Source organism: Gnatocerus cornutus, chromosome 6 (genome assembly GCF_029298725.1).
Source record: "Gnatocerus cornutus isolate USDA-ARS CGAHR chromosome 6, icGnaCorn1.1, whole genome shotgun sequence".
In the NCBI taxonomy this organism is placed as follows: Eukaryota; Metazoa; Arthropoda; class Insecta; order Coleoptera; family Tenebrionidae; genus Gnatocerus; species Gnatocerus cornutus.
Window position 1 is genome coordinate 10,318,441 of NC_142238.1, and position 19,990 is coordinate 10,338,430.

At 36.1% G+C, this 19,990-nt stretch overlaps 3 protein-coding genes across 3 annotated transcripts in view; 1 reads left to right on the forward strand and 2 right to left on the reverse strand.

The window, feature by feature from the left end:
- Positions 1-134: 134 nt before the first annotated feature.
- Positions 135-18,448, forward strand: LOC148172778 (uncharacterized). Its single transcript, XM_088039303.1, has 8 exons — positions 135-233; positions 16,032-16,229; positions 16,275-16,369; positions 16,417-16,554; positions 17,075-17,295; positions 17,400-17,626; positions 17,681-17,943; positions 17,998-18,448. The coding sequence occupies exons 1-8, from the start codon at positions 216-218 to the stop codon at positions 18,224-18,226; spliced, it is 1,389 nt and encodes a 462-aa protein (XP_087895429.1). The 5' UTR covers positions 135-215; the 3' UTR covers positions 18,227-18,448.
- Positions 499-2,109, reverse strand: LOC148172779 (sorbitol dehydrogenase-like). Its single transcript, XM_088039300.1, has 9 exons — positions 2,004-2,109; positions 1,922-1,955; positions 1,768-1,872; positions 1,662-1,721; positions 1,457-1,616; positions 1,225-1,409; positions 1,006-1,184; positions 834-955; positions 499-788 (listed from the first exon to the last, which is right to left on the reverse strand). The coding sequence occupies exons 1-9, from the start codon at positions 2,058-2,060 to the stop codon at positions 611-613; spliced, it is 1,080 nt and encodes a 359-aa protein (XP_087895426.1). The 5' UTR covers positions 2,061-2,109; the 3' UTR covers positions 499-610.
- Positions 3,007-19,990, reverse strand: part of Kul (Kuzbanian-like) — a 67,444-nt gene continuing 50,460 nt past the window's right edge. Inside the window, exons 6-12 of the mRNA XM_088039298.1 lie at positions 10,340-10,464; positions 8,332-8,460; positions 6,488-6,656; positions 6,191-6,360; positions 5,448-5,615; positions 5,024-5,401; positions 3,007-4,837 (exon numbers count right to left, since the gene is read on the reverse strand). Of these exons, the coding sequence (XP_087895424.1) occupies positions 3,830-4,837; positions 5,024-5,401; positions 5,448-5,615; positions 6,191-6,360; positions 6,488-6,656; positions 8,332-8,460; positions 10,340-10,464 (2,147 nt within the window). The 3' untranslated portion in view covers positions 3,007-3,829. The remainder of the gene's footprint in view (positions 4,838-5,023; positions 5,402-5,447; positions 5,616-6,190; positions 6,361-6,487; positions 6,657-8,331; positions 8,461-10,339; positions 10,465-19,990) is intronic.

Consider the following 19,990-nt stretch of genomic DNA (forward strand, 5'->3'; position numbering starts at 1 on the left):
AATCCACCGTCACTTAAAAGTTGTATCTTTAAATCAAAAATATAGGGGAGAATAAAATTCAATTATGCTCTTATTTTCTTGAAAAATTCTGTTTTAATAGCTGACATTTATGTTATCTTTACGATGTTTGTTTATACCTTTATTTTGTGTAAATAATCGCCGTTAAAATGCACTTGTCTGGAAAATGTAGTAAGCAACAACATTACCGATAAAACATGCAGAGTATAAAGAATGTGAGTGTTTACGTGTAACGAATTTGAAGTGTTGGATAGATATTCAAATTTATGTAAACTCTGTAAGTAAGTAGCAGAAAGAAAATTCAAAATTTATTGCTGTCGGCTGGTACAATGTAGAAAACAATAATTATTGCAATAATAATAAATTTTTAATGACTCGTCATGCCTTGGTAAGTTCAAGTTAAGATGTATGTATGAAAAGTTATCTGCAAAAAGTCGTTTCATAAAGTTGCGATTGGGAGATCACTAGGACAAGAAAAAGTTATTCTGTGACTCAAAATTGCCTTTATTTAATTTCATTTCAATTCACTTGATTGTTCTAACTAAATAATTACACTTATAAATAATTACAATTAATGAAATTATTGTCCGTTTCATTTTCTGGAAGACTTCCAATCAGCATTGGCGTGTATGAGCACTTTTATCGGGTTCCCTTCGCCAGTCTTGGCCGTTTCAAAAGCTTTCAAAGTGTCCTCAATAGTGTAGTGATGAGTAATCAAAGGCTTCACGTTTACTTTCCCAGTTTTGACCAATTCGATCGCAATAGGGTAGCTACAAATCAAAAATAATTTAGTTTTCAAAGCTTGTGAGACATACTCATTGTTATATCTGAAAACACCGCGAATATTAACTTCGCGAACAAGAGCTCCTGCAAGAGGCACTGTCATCTCAAATTTTCCCAAACCAACCAAAATGACCACTCCTGCTGACCTAGTCACCTAAAATTATAACAAGAAAAATCTACCTTGTTGTTAGAGAAGATAGCTACTTGTAAAGCAACCCTGACGCATTGCTCTGCTCCAGTACATTCAAGAGTTACTGTAGGTTGCTCCCCTAGAATTCTAGTAACAGTTTCGATAATCTGTTCTTCCGTCATATTTTTAGTGATGTTTAGAGTGAAATCAGCTCCAAGTTCGCGGGCTTTTTGCAGGCGATGCTCTACAAGATCTACAAGACAAGTTAATGGCACTGACAGGTTTTCTATAACCTGTAATTATAACTTTTGAAGCCCCCATAGCCTTAGCAGTTAACATAGAGACGAGTCCGATAGGTCCAGCTCCTAGAACTAAGACGATGGAACCGACGCGCACTCCTGCTCTTTTACAAGCGTGTACACCCACAGAAAGTGGTTCCATTAGTGCTCCTTCTTCAAAGTCCATGTTGTCAGGAAGCCTGTCAATCAATCAAACAAGTTTTTCTACTGTTTTAACTACTCTTACTTGTGGCAAAAATCAGCATCGTGAACATAGTATCGTGTTAGATTCCCATCAACTGGAGGTGTCGCACAAAATATCATATCTCGACAAAGATGATAGTTTCCACTTCTACAGTCCAGACATGTTCGACATGTTATGCCCGGTTCTATTGCCACGCGGTCACCTAAAGTAAACAGTAAGAACAGAAGTAATCCGATGTTGGTTTTACCTGGTTTTAAGGTCTTCACGTCTTGACCAACTTCAATAACAGTTCCAGAAGCCTCGTGCCCTAAAACAATGTAAGTAACCACTGTAGTTATTTGAGTGATGCGAACCAATGACCATGGGACCGTTAACTACGAATGGGCCAATTCTACCACTGACTAAGTAGTGAACGTCGGAACCGCATATTCCAACGACTTCCATTCTTAGAAGAACTTCTGCAAATTTAGGAACTTAATTAAGTGAAAATGATTGCGGCTAACTTACGATTTGGTTTGGGTACGGGAATTGGTCGTTGTTCCTACAAAAATCACAGAAAAATTGGTTGGATCTTTGAAGATGATTTTACCAGACGCATATCGTTGATGCCATGCAAGACGGCGGTGAGGTTGTCTTTTGATGCCATGGTTCTTCGTCGAGTGTACAGAATGTAAATGCTTCGGTTGTGATAATTCCACTTCTTTTATACTCATTCGAATAAAAATAATAATCTAGTATAAGAGAGGAAACAATTCGAAACAGAATATTGATTGGTATGAAAATGCGAAAACATTTTTTATAAATTATTAAAAAATAAACAAAACAGTAGCTTTTGTTTATCGAATTTTCATGTAATACGCTAAAAAAATAACATAATAAAAATATACGAATCTATTTTTACCCATTGATAACATTTGGCTTGTTCAGATAACTTTCCATTATCTAAAATGTTTCTGTTTATAAATTATGGAAAACTTGAACACTTTCAGTATTAATCTTTTTATCGACAAAAATTGCTGTTACGCAATTTAATAACAATAAAATGTTTACGTCAAGGGTAACAGAAATTAATTACGGATTATCCAGTTTTTATCCAGTTCACAATTCCGGTAAGACTCTAATACAGCAGAAGCCAACAATTGGAATTTACAGTATCTCAGAATTGTTGCAATAAACTCTTTTTACAACTGAAAATAAAGGTCTGTTGTCTTTGCTAGTGTTTTTTCTTGTTAATTAAGTTTGCGTCTATCGTTACAAGCGAAGTTTGCAAATTTTACAACGTATGTGTCGACGTCACTTACGTTAAAACTTTAAACTTTAGAATGTGCTTTCGGGATTACTTGTCTAGAAATTTCCCTTCAAAGAAAGTTCACAGAATGTTACATCGTCTGGTTTTTGTATAGGAATGGAGGTAGGTAAAAATTATCAATTAAGAAACTGTAATTAAAAGTTTCAACTTTATGTTCAGTGGCTGCACAAGATAATTTTTACACAGAAAAAGAGAACCAGGGCGATGAAGTTTAACGTCTGGCACGTGTCCTTTTGCCTGTAATAAAAACATTGTATTTCCAGAGAAATAAAAGCGGTGGAAAAAAGTTTTTAGAAATTTATTTGTATAAAAATGTAATTTACAGAATTATACGTAAATTAGTAAATAATTTAGTGCTAAATAAGTACGTATGAGTAAAAAAAAATTACATCTTAACATAAAAACCAAATGCAAAAATCTGTACAAACACAGAATCCATACTTTTCCGATGAATTCGAATAAAATTTCTAACCAACATAACACAAAGTAAAGTTGCTTCCACATTATTCATTTTTATGAAATTAGTGTGAAAGCACCATGTTTGTACAATGAAACATTCTTTATCAACAAGGGTACACAAAATAGTATGTTTAGAACACTTTCAGCGTGTGTATAAATCGTCATCTATGTTAATACGAAAGCAATATTTGGCACGCTAAATTATTTGAATTTTGAAAGTTTTGCTTGACACAATAGTATCTTACAAAATGTAGTCGCATCAAATGATGCGACGTGAACTACGTCCTATTTGTACCACGCGATTCCACAGTACAAAATGGCACTGTAAAAATACCATACAAGCAGCGGTTATGTTACGGAGTCTTGTAAATAAATATAGTTTCTCTTAACTTTACACTCGGGTAAGAGATTAAAATTACTTTAAAATTAATTCATCACTGTTAAATCCAACGCCGTGAAGACGAAACTTCAAAGAAAAATGAGTTTCGTGTTTTGATTCGTGGAAAACTTTTGGTTTTTAAGGAAGTTTCGTCTCAGCGGCGTCAATCTGAATAAACTTAAACTTAACTTAAAGCAGCTCTGAGAGTGCGGAATGTTTGTTTCCACAGCCTTAAACAAGTCAGTTTGGGTCATTGCAAAAAGTTATATCAGTCATCTGAAAATAGAAATTCGCTTTCAGACAACAATACTTCTAAATCAGACTGGACGGTATGAATATTGGAATCAATATCATCAGGTTTAGTAGCGGGAGCATCAACAACCGGTAACGAAGTAGTTACATCTACCGCGGGATTATCAACACTCGTCTTCGTTTTCGGCTGCTTCACAGTACGCACAAGCACACCTGTCCTTGGAACTTTCGGTTTTTCAGTCTTTCTATGCGTTTCAGTGTTACGTTCGATAATAACACTAGTTTTTTCTGGTTTGCGTAACTTTACACTAAATTTAAACGGCGGTTTGTACACTACTTGCAGTCGAACTTTCTCTTTTTCGTTCGGAATATTGCCCACGCTATGCGATTTGCTCTTGTCGGTACGCGGTCGGATCGTGGGACGTTTGTGAGGACTCCTTCGGGATTTATCCGTCAATCCCGCGGGAGTGGACTTGGACTTGGGTAGTGCATACTGAGACTTCAACAGCCAATTTTGCACTTTTCCCACAGAATCGGCTTCAGGCGTTAACGGATTATGCAACACCTCAGCGTTGATTAGTCCCTTTTTACCATCAACATCCGCTTGAGCGCTACTATAATCAATAGTTTCCTTCTTCTTTTTCTTCTTTTTGTTGTTTGATGTGGCCGGAGATTTCTTCACTTTACTGTGCGGTATCTCAATAACGGTAGCGTCGACTGGTTTCTTTCGTTCTTCAGCCACTACAGGCGCCGACACACGTTTCTTCTTCTTAGGCGAGTTTTTACTTCGACTGGGACTATTCAGGTTGTTGTTGGATTCCTTTACTTTGCGTTTTCGCTTGATTTTACCATTGCGAACCTTGCGTTTTAGTGGCAGTTTTGATCTAACTGCAGGGTGTACAGTCACTTGGCCGTTATCTCCTTCAGGTGGAAGGCGGACAGCTTCAGTTGGAGAACCGTGGAGGATTGTGACCGACTTGAGTTTCAAATTCGGACGCTTGCTAAGGTACTTCGTGCTTAACACCTAAGAAAAAATAAATAATTAGAAAATTGTCCAACGAATAAGTAAGCAGTTAAGCGTTTGAACAAAGATAGTTTGTAGCCTAATATTTTCCGAGCTCTACTGTACTCACGTCCTTTACAAAAACTGACTTTTGTCTTAGAAATGAGTTTAATTAAACCATGCATAAAATTCCTTTTAAATACTCACCAACAATGCGATGACTAAGAGGATGATCACTGCTACTGCATACCAGTAGTCCATCATCCATTTCTTGAAGCTCGCAAAGCTTTCCTCGCTCAACAGGAGTTTCCTCAAAGTGGCCAAAGGTCCTGAAGGATCGACTTCTCTGCACATTTGGAAAACATCGCAGTATCCACTGTAGTCATTACAGGGTGTCCCTGGTTTAGAATACATATCAGGAATGTCATAGGGCATATCATTCCAATCGAACGAAGAAAGACACGGTTGATTATCTCCAGGAAGTTTGCAACATAACTCGCATGCTTTCGTTTTTGGGTCACCCTTCTTCGGAATACATTGGCAGGATTCCAGGCCGTACGCTAAACAAATGGAACCGGTACATTCCTGAAATATTGCATTAAAATGGGAAATCGGTGGGGTGAGGACTTACTCCCATGAAACAAACAAACTCTTTATTACAAATGGTCTTATTGGGTTTGTTCACTGATGGCGGACACTGAGGATTGCGGCCGTTACAAAAGCTTTCATCTCTGCAACCGTTGTCATCTCTGCATTTGTCGCCGAATTTGACTTGACAGTCGGAGGTGCAGCATGGGCCCTGGAAACAGATTAGATTCATTACAAAGAGCAATTTGTTGACTCAAAATTGATTAATGAAAAATGGTGGCGGCGCCGGGTTATTATTACCATACTGTTTTGTAATTAAAGTTCTTTATGGTGGTAACATAATCGCAAGCTTGAAATCTCGAGAGCATCAAGGCAAAATCATTTCATTGAAATCTGTATTACAGCTGAGTTAAATAAACATACTGAAATAGCTCCCATTCTATTTGAGTAAATAAAACCAAATTTTCCTTGGAAAAGTCTTTGTAAATAACTATTTTCACGTTTTTGATTTAAAGCATAAGCTTCTTTTTGTGAGCTCTTTTTGCTGTTAATTCAACAATTTCCCCTTAAAAAAACTCGAATTATATTTTAATAAAATTCATGTCGAGATGAACCCCAAATTTTCAGTCTAATGGGACTTTTTAATTAAGCCACTTTGTTTACCCAAGCAGCGCGCTCAGAGAGAACTAAATTCAGCAATTTATACTTTTGGCTCGAAGTAAATCAAAGCGACGGTAGTTGTGACCCTCGAGACGCCATTTGTATTAAAAATTAAAAAATTTATACCTGTGAAGGACTGCAGATGCTCCTCGGAGTGAGGCGACACGGCGGCTCGTCTATCGGCGGATACCTCGTTTGCGGGAAGCAGCATTGGTCTCTGCAGTCTTCCTCCCACCCACAGTCACATTCTTCTCCTTCTTCTACTACTCCGTTTCCACATAAAGAGGCTTGAGGCTCTGTAAATATTCGATCAAAACATGAGAGTGACATTGTGTATGTGGAAATATGTATCAAGAGCTGAAGTTTAAATTGGAAACGAAAACTTTTAATGAAACCAGGTTTTCAAGAAGCGTTGAGATTTACCTGTGAAACATCCTTTCGGCGAGCGAGCTTTAAAATTAAGCACCGGGTTAATGCTTTTCAAGCTGCAAGGGGAAAACTGATTATTGTTTTTCTTGTCACCAGACGTCGCCCTCGCGAACATAATAAAGTTACCATCTTCACCTCCGGGAGTGCATTGTTCTGGATCGTGCTGCAACCAAGAATGTTAATAACACTTTTCACATACTGCTCGTGTAAAATTTATTTTATTTGAAGCTGTAAACTTGTTCCTATGATAAATCCGCGCAATTAACAACACCACTCTTTTGAAATTCGACGACTTTACGATGTGGTTTTTTATAGACGAATAAAAAACGAATTTCGACTGACAGAAAAGTGGAAATTTCCAAGAGAGTACGATGCTGACGTGCGATTGATTTATATCTTTAGATGAGTTGTCGAAGAAATGAACCATTTTAATAGAAAAAATTAAATCGGCTTATTGCTGTTGGCAATCAAGGAATTGAGTTTCCAATGTTTGTATTATAATCGACAATATTTTTCCCTGGCGAAACTGAAATATTCCATGCATGTAGATACGAGGAAGAGTGATAAATGTTTTAGCAGATTTATCAGAGCTGTCAATTTTACATGAGTTGTTGCATTGATATTTAAATTTACGAATTTATGTGAACTCTAGACGGAGGTTGGTGTGATGGACGGAATTTATGAGCGAAACACGAAGTGAGATTTGGGAGTCTAAAATGCACACAAAAATGAGTCAGAATCTGTTAATTTTCCACTTGTTACGTAACACAGAAATGCGTGACGAAGTTTATGCAAAATGCGACTAAAGATTGATTGCTTTCAGTAAAATGTGAAGAGAATACAAAATGATGTTTTTGCCTATAAATTGGATATTTGGTGTTTATTTTGTTGTTTGAATAAACTCGGCTGCTAATACCTCAAATTCAGTCATTGTTGTATATATTTATTTATACTACTAGTAAGCCCCCTTCTGAACACTTTGTTCTTTTATTTTTAACATTAAAAATGTAAAATAGTCAAAAGTGTTCTGAAGGGCCTATATGTTTTATTAAAATTCGCTTCGTTCATGAGGGCTTCGCCCGAATTTTGTTCAATGGGTTGATTTCTAGAATCATTAAATTTGAACTGTTGTGCTGATCTGACCCATCTACATGAGTTTGTACTTATAGATGCCTTCTACCTTATAAAAACAGAACAGAATCCTGCTTTTAAATAGACTTTTAAAAACAGAGCAAAATGATTAAAAAAACAAAGTGTTTTGTTACTAGTAGTATTCATTTATGTAAAATGTTATTAACAATACAAGGAACTCCTCCTGAAAGATGAATGTTTGTTTACTCAAACAATATATTGGTTTTCAGCTCCATATGTTAAATGTACAAATAATTTGATAATTGGAAATAAAAACAAACAGGAGTATCGTAAGGTAGTACGAATAAATGTACCGATAAAGTGTGATTACAAGCAACGGGCTGTTAATTCATTTCATTGACATTTCCTAAAGCTAATTACAAACTGCAATTCACACACTTCGCTTCCGAAAACTTCAAGTTCCGTATTAAATCGATCTGCACTTGCAGAACAATGTTAATAAAAACTCAACAGGAATTCTTCTCATCATTTCGTGAATTTAATTAAAAATGCAGAAATCGGAAACTGTAAATAGAAACCGACAATTCGTTTGAAAATCTCTTCATTTGCACAGCTCATATTTCAACATTCAGTGACTTGTTAAATCTTAATTTCAAAATAGATCTCAGATCTGCGAAAACAGTTTATGGAATTTTGATCTTGTCGACTTTAATTCAGTTTGAGGTAAAAGAAACATAAGAACTTACCGGTGATCCAAAATTATGTCCGATCTCGTGAGCTAATGTAACATGAGACACCGCAGGCGGTACGTGTTTTCCGTAATTCAGTAAAGTGACAATTCCTGTATTTAACGATTTCATGCTGCCTCTGTAGTGCTGGAATTGAGGAAATTGAGAAGTAATTATTAGTGATTTATGGTATTGTGACAATATGATTTTTATACATATAATGGGATGCTTGACAAACATGAAAGGTGCAAATCCTTGGATAATTAAATTAGGTATTCAAAAATTCAAGGTTTTTATAAAAGAGAAAGAAAACTGTCTGTTTACTACTATTCAAAACAAAATAAATATTCATGTCGGAGGTGACGCATATCTTTGTTTAGGAAGTTTGTTGTGACATGAATTTATGTGGTAGTTTCAGAATCTTTTCATGTATTTTCTAAAGTTTTTCTTTTTTCGACAGGTATAATTAGCTTGAAAATTTCCTGGCTTGTCAGGTTTTTAGCTGGATAAGAAAGAAGTTTGAAAAACTAAAGAAGAAAAAAGGTTTTGGAAAAAACTATCTCAGAAAATCCTTGATCTCCATTAAAATTCTCCACGTTTGATTATGACGGACAACTTCAAAGTTTCAAGCCTCTTCATTAATCCAGGAATTCTAATAGTGTTCAGTTTTTCGATCAAAAACAGTAAACCAGGAAATATTTAGACAATTGTATGTACCAACTAAACAAAAAACTCTTTGTTCGTAAAATTCCAACAAAAATCCTGCACATCGATTTTAATTCTTTTAATCCACTCCTAAATCAACCACTCTAAACCATTTCCAATGACAACATTTCATTTAGGATTTTCGACATAAAGCTCTTTTAGGTTGATTCAGTCAATCATAATTATTATCCTCTGTTTCGAAATACGTTTAATATTTCTCAGTGTACTAGTTGTACCTAACTATTACTGTAACTTCCAAGTTGAAAGCTGCAGAAAGTGGTATCAGCACTGTCATCGTCCAGTGCAAGTGACATATAAAAAAGATGAGTATTTATGGCCAGCGTTTATTAAACTGGGGCTGGAGAAGAAGAAATTGACGTGGATAGGAGTGCTCGAAATAGAAACAGACAATATTGATTTTCATTAATATCGCACCAAAATACTCATCAATAAAATTGAATTAATTCGTGATAATACTTGAATGCATTGGAAGAGCGAAATCATAAATAAAAATTAATTAGGACATCCCAGGTCATGTAAATTATTAATTTCGGAAATTTGCAACTGCATTCTCTATGAATATGTAAATATTAGCTGGTAATATAAATTTCATTACTCTCTGTGCACGGATTAATACTAAGCGTCCATAAATTTGGTTTATTGAATCGCTTTTAAAAAGATGGGAATAAATTTACGATCAGAATGTAAAAATTAGCTACATCAATCACCCTCTTTAATGAAAATTTAGTGTTGGAACCCTTATCTAATTCCAATCGGGCAAAAGTGGCAGTGACAAAGGCCTAACCACATCAAAGTTGGTACAGAATAATGAATGATCAGTGTTAAATAAACAAAGTTACTAATTACAAGCGTGTCGACCCTTTTGTCGTGTACCTACATGAGGTACAGGATGCTTCCAAACATGTTATTGGAAATTACACTCTTGTTCTGTTGTGGCTTCAACTAATAATCTTATAATGGAATAATCTTGTACATACACGATGCAAAATAGGGTGCAATGTATTACTGCAGTAATTTACTGCGCAATCTTCACATGTGGGGATGCAGAACTTGTGAAAATTTAATGAGACTTAAAGTCGATCGATCCATTAAAGTGTCGGGATTATTCCTTTCCTGAGTCTGAGTTAAACTGACATAAATTTAAGTTTTTTGAAGTAGTCGCAACATTGTTAGACTAGTATTTAACCATATTAACCCATAAAAGGTCCAACGTTGCTATAATACTCTTAGCATAATCCCCGCCGTAATAGGATTAAATTAATTCGACTACATACAATTTAAACGTTTCGCAAAAACTTACCCCGTTTTTTTCACACACTCCTCCTGCGTTCTTCAAATCACCGGTCCAAGCCAATCCCAAAGTTCCCATCTCAAAATCTCGATAAGTAAACATGTAGGCTAAACAGAAGGCATCGTAGTCCTCCTCTGGAACAAGAACGGTATTTGTAAAGTAAATATTATCATTGATGATGTTATTGAATGCATAACTATCAGCTAACAATAAACACAACCTTGATTAAGAGGTCGGGGATGTATAAACAACGTTTTCCGACTAATTTATTAAAAGCCCGCTCCAAAGCTCCAAACCCGTTGAATTTTTAAAAATATATTTCTGCGGTAGGACGTTAATGTGTAAGTCGAATGTTTTATTCAAAAAGTAAAAGTGGCGATTTCCTGCGGCAGAGTGGCGTCGCCTCTATTTATTTTACAAGAACTGGCAGAAGTGCATTTACGAGTGCGTGATTCTTTCAGGGGGACTCTTCAAATAACTTAAATCAATTACTTGAAATGGATGATCTTTCCCCTTCGGCATTTGTTCTTGAGCTGACATTCAGAGACACCGCCTTGTTACAAGCGATTCATATACGGAAAGCCACACGCAGAGTAATTCCCGGATTTATGCAGCTACTTATTATTCCGGTCGCAATCTATCTGCTGTCGGGAGAAGTAGAAGTAGCCGAAATACCCCAAAAATGATGTTGTTTAACTACGCAAACTTTTCTGGGGAGATGTTTTTATATTGTAATAAGAGATGTTTAAGTTTATTACGGAGAAACTTTTATAAATTGCAGGATTTAAAGTTGTTCAAGCGAACTTTGCGACAATTACTCAGACATGGGCTTAATTAAAGTCGAGCACAGGTAACTACCTCGTTTTTTACGAATCTTTACTAAATTGGGTCCGCTGTGACTGATAAAATCTCGTCTCCCTAATAATCTTAAATGTACAGATTTGTCACCCTAATAAATACCTTCGCTTAATATTTAAGTCCCTTGTAATCAAATTTGGAACATTTCCCCCAGCCTTAATAACGCCTCGCTGATTAACAAAATTCGAAGCAGAGATTAACGAATTTGTCCGTAATTTCGCTCCATAAATGGTGAATGCGCCATTTCTTTCTAACAATATGGACCTTCGAATATAATCAAGATTAATAAAGAGCAAACGCTTGTTCTCCTACCAAACTGAAACACGTAAATCATTGCTACTTTAGCGACCTGGAGCCCCCTCCGATAAACTGTTGAGCATAAGTGTCATTAACGCAACTCGTGATGAGTTTGGCAATTTTGATCGAAGATCGATGGGATGTTATCGTCAACAATTACCCCGTCTAGTGATTCTATGAGCAAATTTCACAATGTCTGCACGAAACTGCGAACTTGCGGTTTGGCAGGAAAATCCGGTCGCGGTGAAATATTCGTCTTGTGAGTAAACTTCGGCGCGGTATCTCGAACCTGTTCAAACACCCTAGCTTCAGCAGGATAAATTCTACCTGTCATGATTTCGCAACGTCCAATAAACTAATAGAAACCAGTGGATGTAAGACTTTGTTTGGAGGGACTCCCGAGGGAAATTACACAATTATTCGAACCAATACAACATTGAAAATGAAGACTATCGTAATGAACATAGTAATACTCTTCAGCGACCTTCGTTTTCCAGGAGGAAAGTTGGTAATCCTGTATTTAGCCCAGCAACTATATCCAGAAGTGATTAATCGACCTGTTCTGGTTATATATTAACAGATCAGGATTAACGCGAGTTCCACGGTCTATGACAAATTAAGTTTGCCAGCGAATTAACGAGCTCATTAGAGATTAGGATTTGAAATACTGTAATTGGTCCTCCATACGTGGGACAACGAGAAGAGTCCTCAGCGCAGTGCGAACCGAGGAAGTGAAGGAATAAAGAGGATTTAAATTACCTCAGAGAGCTTTTAAATGTCGAGGGCTGTTCTGTTAAAAATATAAATTATACAGTGGTGCAGTCAAGACAAAGGTGTTAAACTCAAAACGACTTATCTAAAAAGAACAGATTTTCCATCTTCAGAGCGCTAATGTACGAGTGAACTGTGGTAGAAGAAAATGGATCATGTTGTATCAAAGCACGGGCTGAAATGCACTCTTTTATCTTTCTCAATACACGGAATGGCTCGCTTTCATAAATTCAAATGTAAATATCAGAGGTAGCATGTTCTGATAAAACGAGAAAGAATGTCTATATGGTAAAGTTTGCTCTTTGAAAAGTTAAAAAACCCGCTTTTCCTGTAATCATATCAGAATTAGGACTTTATTTGCTGCAGCTTGTGCTTTGGCCAGAATGTACAAACTTATTTCACTCGGATCAAATAACTTAAAGGGGTTTATTTGTTTGAATTTCTATTTGAAAGAACTGCTGGTCTACATAGTTTCCTGTCGAAAAATAATGTTATTTATGTTGTCTACTTACTATTTTATTGAAGCGAGAAATTACAAGTGCACAGTACCTACTGACGTAAAATACTACTTTTGTTCTTTAGTTTATAACGCTCTTGCGGCTGATAGATCTGCTAATACCACGCAATCAAAAAGTGTTGCGAACGAATCATAACTTCAACTGAATAGATTGAAGATGACAGTTGAGTTAGTCACGAGAAATATCAAAAAATAATTTGTCAGAGAAGCTAATTATTACCTTAATTGCTTCAGCATCTCGACAAACTAAGTAAATCAAAAGTTATCAGCTGAATTTCGCTTTTCTTAACTTCTAAATCTCTAACATAATTTATAGTTCTCTCCATATATATAATCGTGGCACCAACGCAAAGAGCAATAAATTGAGATAAACTTATTGCTTGAGATGTTAACGAAACTTAACGCTACGAAATAAAACTGTGAAAATATGTTGGTAGCTTCAGGTTGATGTATTGCATTTGAATAAGTTTCTCCCGGCGCATCCACCAATATTGCGCAAAATTGAGAATTTGCACTGGTCAGATTGTGCTGTTATTCCAGATGCTCCGTTGTATTGTGATTAAACCAGCTCGAGGTCGCCCCAATGCGTTCTAATGCACCTATAAACCCCTCAACAAATCGATACACGTCAATGAATCACGGCTCCGAAATCCCTGCGTCCATTTCCATAAAACGGCGTCACATTGTGTCTTATCATCCCTTCATCAAGCTGTGCAAACCTATGTTTAAATATTCACGTAGAGAATGATACAGTCGGTGTATTTATCACGTATTCAGACGTTTCCGTGAATGCATAAAGCTATTAGGGAGTAACTTGGAGACCGTTATCTCGCGCTAACACGGCGAAAGCGCCCCCATTTAATATTCAATCCCCTATAACGCATAGGGCCTAACGGCCATAATTCAGCCGACGTGTATAACAGAGGTTAATGCCGACCGGACACATTACAACACGAGAGGTGACAGGTGCAGGCCGTGCCATGGACAGATACTCGGATCAATTTATGACCGACATTACTCCAGAGGATATTACGTCATTTCCACTAGATGGACATTTTATACCTGTGAATAATAAGCTTGTCTGGCAAATTTCAAATTGTATTGGAGCCCCAGACTCAGAGGTAGCGAAGCCAAAACGATCAAGAGAGCAAAATAAAAGTCATCATTTTCCAATATCAAACTTAAGCTTTCTACGTTCCAACACACAAATCAGCGATGCGAAGCTCTGATACTCGTTGATTTACTTCAAGAACCATTTAGATATGCAAGGAAAAGCATTGTGGAACAACGTTTTATTTTGAAAAAGCTTAAACGGTAATTTGATACTGATATTGATCTCCTATTATTCAGTTTATAAAAATTAATTTTGCAAAAGCGCCAAAGCCCCTCGGTAATTAAATATTGTGTAAAAATATGCTGAGGAAACTAATTAGTGGTTGTCAAAGTAAATCTGGAATAATTGCCCCTGCAACATTCTACAACAAATAAATCTAGAGACTTTATTTGTTTAGAGAATTCAGACAGTCTTGTAAAAAAAATCAGTTAAATTATTCTCTGTGTTCGAACAAAGTAAATAAGCTTACCCCCTTACAATATTCTTGCGAGAAATTTGCAAATAAGAAGTAAGCGGATTTTCACTAGCTTGCTATTTTCAATTATCAGAAAATCCACACACAGACAGCGGAGAAGTTTTTGCTTTCAAGATGTTTAAATCAAAAGTTATGTGAGCTTTTAACAAGAGAACAGTTGAGTACTTCTATGTAAAAAGTGATAAAAGTATGTATTTTATAAAATCGTTGGCTTGGAATTATTCGATAAAAACTAGATTGAAAGCTTTTAAAAACTGTCTACTTAACTAACGTTTATTTCGCGCCATTGAAATATAAATATTTAAAACTCAATACTAATAATTTTCCAATTAACGTAGTGCAAAATAACTCGGTTCCAATCAAATGATGTTTTCAGTTTGCGAACATATTAATTCATGTGTTTCAAACAGTTTTTTCGATAAAAATGTTGACTTCATCACCATTAAATTCGCATTCGCTGCTGTCAATGCTATAAAACCAAAGTGCGATTTTTAATGAGAGGCATAAATCAACACAATTAATCCGATTTAAAATCGGGTTAAAACCAACAAATGGCAACATACTTAATCAATTTTAAATTTAATTATCTTTAATGGTAGCTCCAAGCATTTATTAGTCTTCCAGTAATAGAATTTAGCCGATTAGACTCGAATTAAAGGTTCAAAACTGCGATATTTATTTTATGGGGACAATTATAAAAAGTTTCTCAAATCTCTCTAGTGTTGTCTATTGATTGTGCATCATCATGTTATTTTATTTGGGCTATGAATATAAACTTCACTCACCGCAAAATTTAGACGAAAATGCGATATTAGAAGTTTGAGTAATAAAAAAACTGTTGTTTTTAATTTCGTTCTCAAACTAGAATAGAGAGCTTTATGACTACTTTGTTGCGGTTAAAACTAAAAAAACTTTCCATTGTCAATACAACACAACTCTGAGTATTATCCTTTTGTACATAAACAGCATCATACATTCATGTGAAAGTCAGTACAACTGAAACAGTCCCATTCGCATTATTATCCTCGTTTGGCATCGCCGTCAATCTCATTACTCGGTCATTGCGCGAACATGCTGTTATTCTTATCTAAGCTCGATTTCGTTGTTAGTTAACGTTAATGATCCAATATTCACGTAAATTAAAGCTTGTCCGGTAAATCGACCGAAACGCAAATCAACAAATGTAATTAATCTACAAACATATTCATAATTTCACACTTGTTATCAGATATTCTACGATAATAATGCAATTACGAATCAAAAACTCGCTCGAATGTATTGCCATCATTAACTTCAATGTTCAGATGAAAAATAAAGCAAAGTTTAGTTCCGTCGATTGGTTTCCAGTGAAAAAATTAATATAGAAAATGAGTTTTTGTAATTCCTTATTACGAATCTCAACTATTAAATAAGGCGCCTCGAAAACAGTAATTTCCCATCCATAAATCATTTACAACGAGATGTCAATCAAATAGCGCCCCATTCGCTTCGTGGGAACTCCTCCACCTGTTTATTATTAATCACAACGAAAAATTTTGTGGCGCATTTACGCGTCAGTTTTCGGTTCTTCTAGTTCCAAAATGCTTCTTTATGCCCAAGTTTTACTCGCACTAGTACCTGTCTCTCAACAAAGTTCAACTTTTTCTTTGAATAAAGTTTGATATTTTAGATGAGTCAAAGCAAAGAGCTACCTTACAACATCTGTAAAAAGGGCGAGAAATACGTGCACCCCAACTGCGAGAGTATTTTTGTGTGGAACGAAAATCGGAGCAACTTTATGTCTTTGTTCAACGTGACGCTGTTGAGTAATTACACTCATAATTTAAACTCGATTCGTGGGAAAAGTATTCGAGTTATTGCGGATAATGTGAGTGCAAGAGTTGGAAAGATTATTATTGTATTTTGATTGCAGATGTTACCGTACATTACATCCAGCAATTATTCGCAGAAGTTGGGGGGGTTTCTGGGGGAAGTATGGCAAATGATGGAGAGTACTTTCGGATTTACGTGAGTTTTTAAAGAGAAGTTTTTTGGGGATGACAGGTGGGTTTTAGGAGCAACGTTTCATCCGTTTATTATGATACTGGATTGGAAATTATGACAGCGGGAAAAGCGGATGTTATGTTGGCGGCGGGCGTTAGCAAGCAGGGACTTTTAAACATTAAATATTCACAGCCTTATTTTTATAACTGGTAATTGCCGAATTTGAGCACAAACAATTTTTTAGCAACAAAGTCGGATTGTATAAAAATAAAAAAATTAGAACCGGTTTAGCTGCAAGTTTCATGCGAAATTACCCATCAAAACGTGTTATTTTCCAAGTTCTCATTAAGTGGGAAATTTGTTATTCCGTCAAGTTAAACTATCTGCAAGTCGTTAATAATTAACGCCAACAAAGTTGCAGTATTTTCGCCTTTTAGCAACATGTTAATACCGTGGAAGCAGCTATTACAAGCACAAAAACTCGTAAATAATAGCGTCATCTTCTTGCTACAACGCTACATCTCGTTGCCTCTGAAAACTTTTCTAGAACTTTCCCTAGGACCCAATATTTCACAATTTTCGCCAAATTAATGTTATTGATTTAGTCGCCACGCGGGAATAAAGCCATTAACCTAATTCTTTAATTTCGCTTATCTTCATAATTTTATTATCCGTTTTTACGAAGACACTTTCGGGTTGGCTTAAAATTTTAATATGGTAATGTCGTAGGTACCACGTGTTCATAAAAACACCCGAAGCTAGAGCATCATCATTGTCCTATTTGAAGACCTTTGATGTCCAACTTTGGTTTGTAACTCTCATCGTATTTACTATTCTGACCATGGCTGTGTGGCTGAGTACAAAGTTTTTAAACTCCGTTGGTTCGATCGAGCGGGCAGTTTCAGCGCCCTCATGCTTCTTAGGGATGGTTTCGGGATTAATAAACCAAGGTGGGTAACAAGACAAGCTTCTGAAAGAAATTTAAGTTCTCCGTGCAAAAAATCTCCAGACATTTGATGGAAAGCGTATTCGCGATAATTAATATGCGTTTCAGGTTTCGACCTAAAATTGTCAAGCTATTCAGGGCGAATGCAAGTGATGTTTGCTTTAATCCTAGGGGTGGTGCTATACTCTGCTATGAATGCCGTTCTAGTTGCTCAACTAGCTGTTTTTGACATTCCCTTTCCATTCGAATCACTTGATGACATCGCCAACAAGCGCACACATTCGCTTTGTCTGCGATCGAACAGTTTCGTTTACAATAATTTCACTATGCAAGAAGTATAAACTCGGAAACGACTGCAACAAATTTGACTACTCCTCGTTCGTTTACAGGACAAAAATAAAGAAGTATTGCCTCGATGGCGCGACGTATTGAACGGTCGCAACTGCAAGGATATTACCTCTCAGGAGAATTTAGCTTCAATTTTGTGTAAGGACGAAGTCGTAATTCTGGAGAATCGAGCGGTGATGGATATGATATTGAAAAATTATGATATACCTTGTGAGATAATGAACAATCAGGAGAGAATGTACACGACGGGAAATTCATTCTTGTTGATGCAGAGTTTTGAGTACAAGAGGATCATAAACAACATGTAACTGGCTTAACAAGAGCAGACAATATTTTACGACTTTTGTTCACGTTCTAGGATACTCAGAGTGCGCGACACCGGTATTCTTCAGAGGCTGGAATTCATTTGGATACGGAAAGAAAAAAACTTTCAAATTAGCCAGCCGCAAACGCCACAAGTCACTTTAGACCACATCGGAGGGATTTTAGTCATGTATTTTGTTATGATTTTGGCAAGCCTGGTGATTCTTGTGATTGAGATTTACCATTTCAGATATGAAAACGCATTCTACACGTTTTTGAATTAAGATTTTTTATCAATGCGCATTGTAGTTTTATGGCTTGTACCGGTAATATTGCTAAAAATTATCACAGTTTTTAGGCATAAGATTCTGTTTAATTTTTCAGGTGGAGCGATGTATTACCATCTGCTTTCTTTATGCATAAAGTAATGTTAGAATTATCAACATTCGTGTTTGTATAAATGTAGGCGGGTTTGCTTGATGTATGAATGTAGATAGTAAACAGATCGGTATGTGTTGGTTTTGTTATTGTTTGTCTATGTAATCTGGAATTTACAGACAGACACAAAAACTAATCGCCAACATGTTCGGATTCTTCTGAAATAAAATAAACGAACAAAAAAAGTATAATAAAAGAAATATGTAACAGACAAACAGAAAAAACTCGACGACATGGTTTTATTTGCTTTTAATTTACCTTTTTACTTAATTTTTTTTATGGAAGGTTTATTCTTCGTTTCCACAAAAAATTCATTACTATGAACCAAATTTCGATAAGTGGAATATAAACTGAATACAATTTGCATATTTTTTGAGTTGCACTGAAGTTGTCGGATCTTGACATCAACGCACGTGAGCAACTAATTAATTAAAGAGCAAATGCTTTTATTAATTGCTTTGACTGCTAGAAACAACCCGATACTGCCTGACTGGCGCAGCATTCGAATTTCTCTTTGTTGTTTGTTTACCTGTCTAGTGGCGTGTAAAAGGAAACTTACTAATTTTTCCAGTAAATAGAAGTGTTAAATTTAAACGATACAAATTTTACTTATTGAATAAAATATTATTGACAATTTTTTCAATTAATCGGAAGTAATGTTAAAAATAGAAAATCCAATCAACTGTCTCTGTTGTGTTAATTTTACCGAGCTGTTCAATCTTCGATGAACAATAGTATAATTTATAATTTTTCAATAATTTAAATTTGTTGTGAAAGTCAATGTTAACGTAAATTTATTTTTTATCTGAAACAAGTCAATGTAAAAAGATTCTATTACGACATTTCCTGTTAAGAAGTTCAATCACTTAATGAAATTGCAAGTTATCAAGAATCAAAGGCGTCAACAGGAAAAGAATCAGCAAATTCTCCAAAGCCGTCAGCGACAACCAAACAATCAAACCGTCAGCAATCATCAATAGCGTGTTAGCTTTAGCGTTAGATTTACCAATTTTTAGAGTCACTGGTTAGTTATTAAGTATTATCATGTATATATTTGTGTAAATTTAGAAAAATAGACAGTATTAATAATCAAGTCGTTACGCTGTCACTCTGCCCGACCACCTATCCATTCCCCATCTGAACATGGTCCTTCGAGCCTTTTAACCAGTGCTACGGTCCAAGCCACTTTTTTGGGGTGTGAGGCTGCATCCCAGTAGCACAATCCTGTGTCGTTTTCCAAGCCATTATTTTGGAGTGTGAGGCTGCACTTCGGCGACACATCCTAATCCTAATCCTAAACATCATAGCGTAATTCGTTACCAAAATCGGTAATAAACTCGCGACGGAAGTAAGCTCGCGAATCTAGCATCTCAGCAAATCGTACCGATCAAACGCGTCGGATCAAGAGACGACGACGCCGATCGTACCGCAATTTGTTGCCAAAAATCGGTAACAAAATCGCGAATCTTTGCATCTCTATCACCCGCGACGCTTCGCGTGGTACCGACGAAACGCCGACGCGCGACGTCGTGAATCGAAATTGTGCAAGTGCGTGAGTGACTTCGACTAAGATTAACATACTCCTGTGCATAAAACAAGAAGATGGAGGA

Bases quoted from the DNA above. Each gene is read 5' to 3' on its own strand.
- LOC148172778 (XM_088039303.1), top strand. The intron at 16,555-17,074 runs GTAATTGCCGAA...GTAATGTCGTAG, and splicing joins CAGCCTTATTTTTATAACTG to GTACCACGTGTTCATAAAAA. The intron at 17,627-17,680 runs GTATAAACTCGG...GTTCGTTTACAG, and splicing joins ATAATTTCACTATGCAAGAA to GACAAAAATAAAGAAGTATT.
- LOC148172779 (XM_088039300.1), bottom strand. From the start codon at position 2,060: ATGGCATCAAAAGACAACCTCACCGCCGTCTTGCATGGCATCAACGAT. The intron at 1,722-1,767 runs GTTCGCATCACT...ACATTGTTTTAG, and splicing joins TAACGGTCCCATGGTCATTG to GGCACGAGGCTTCTGGAACT. The intron at 1,617-1,661 runs GTAAAACCAACA...TGTTTACTTTAG, and splicing joins CGTGAAGACCTTAAAACCAG to GTGACCGCGTGGCAATAGAA.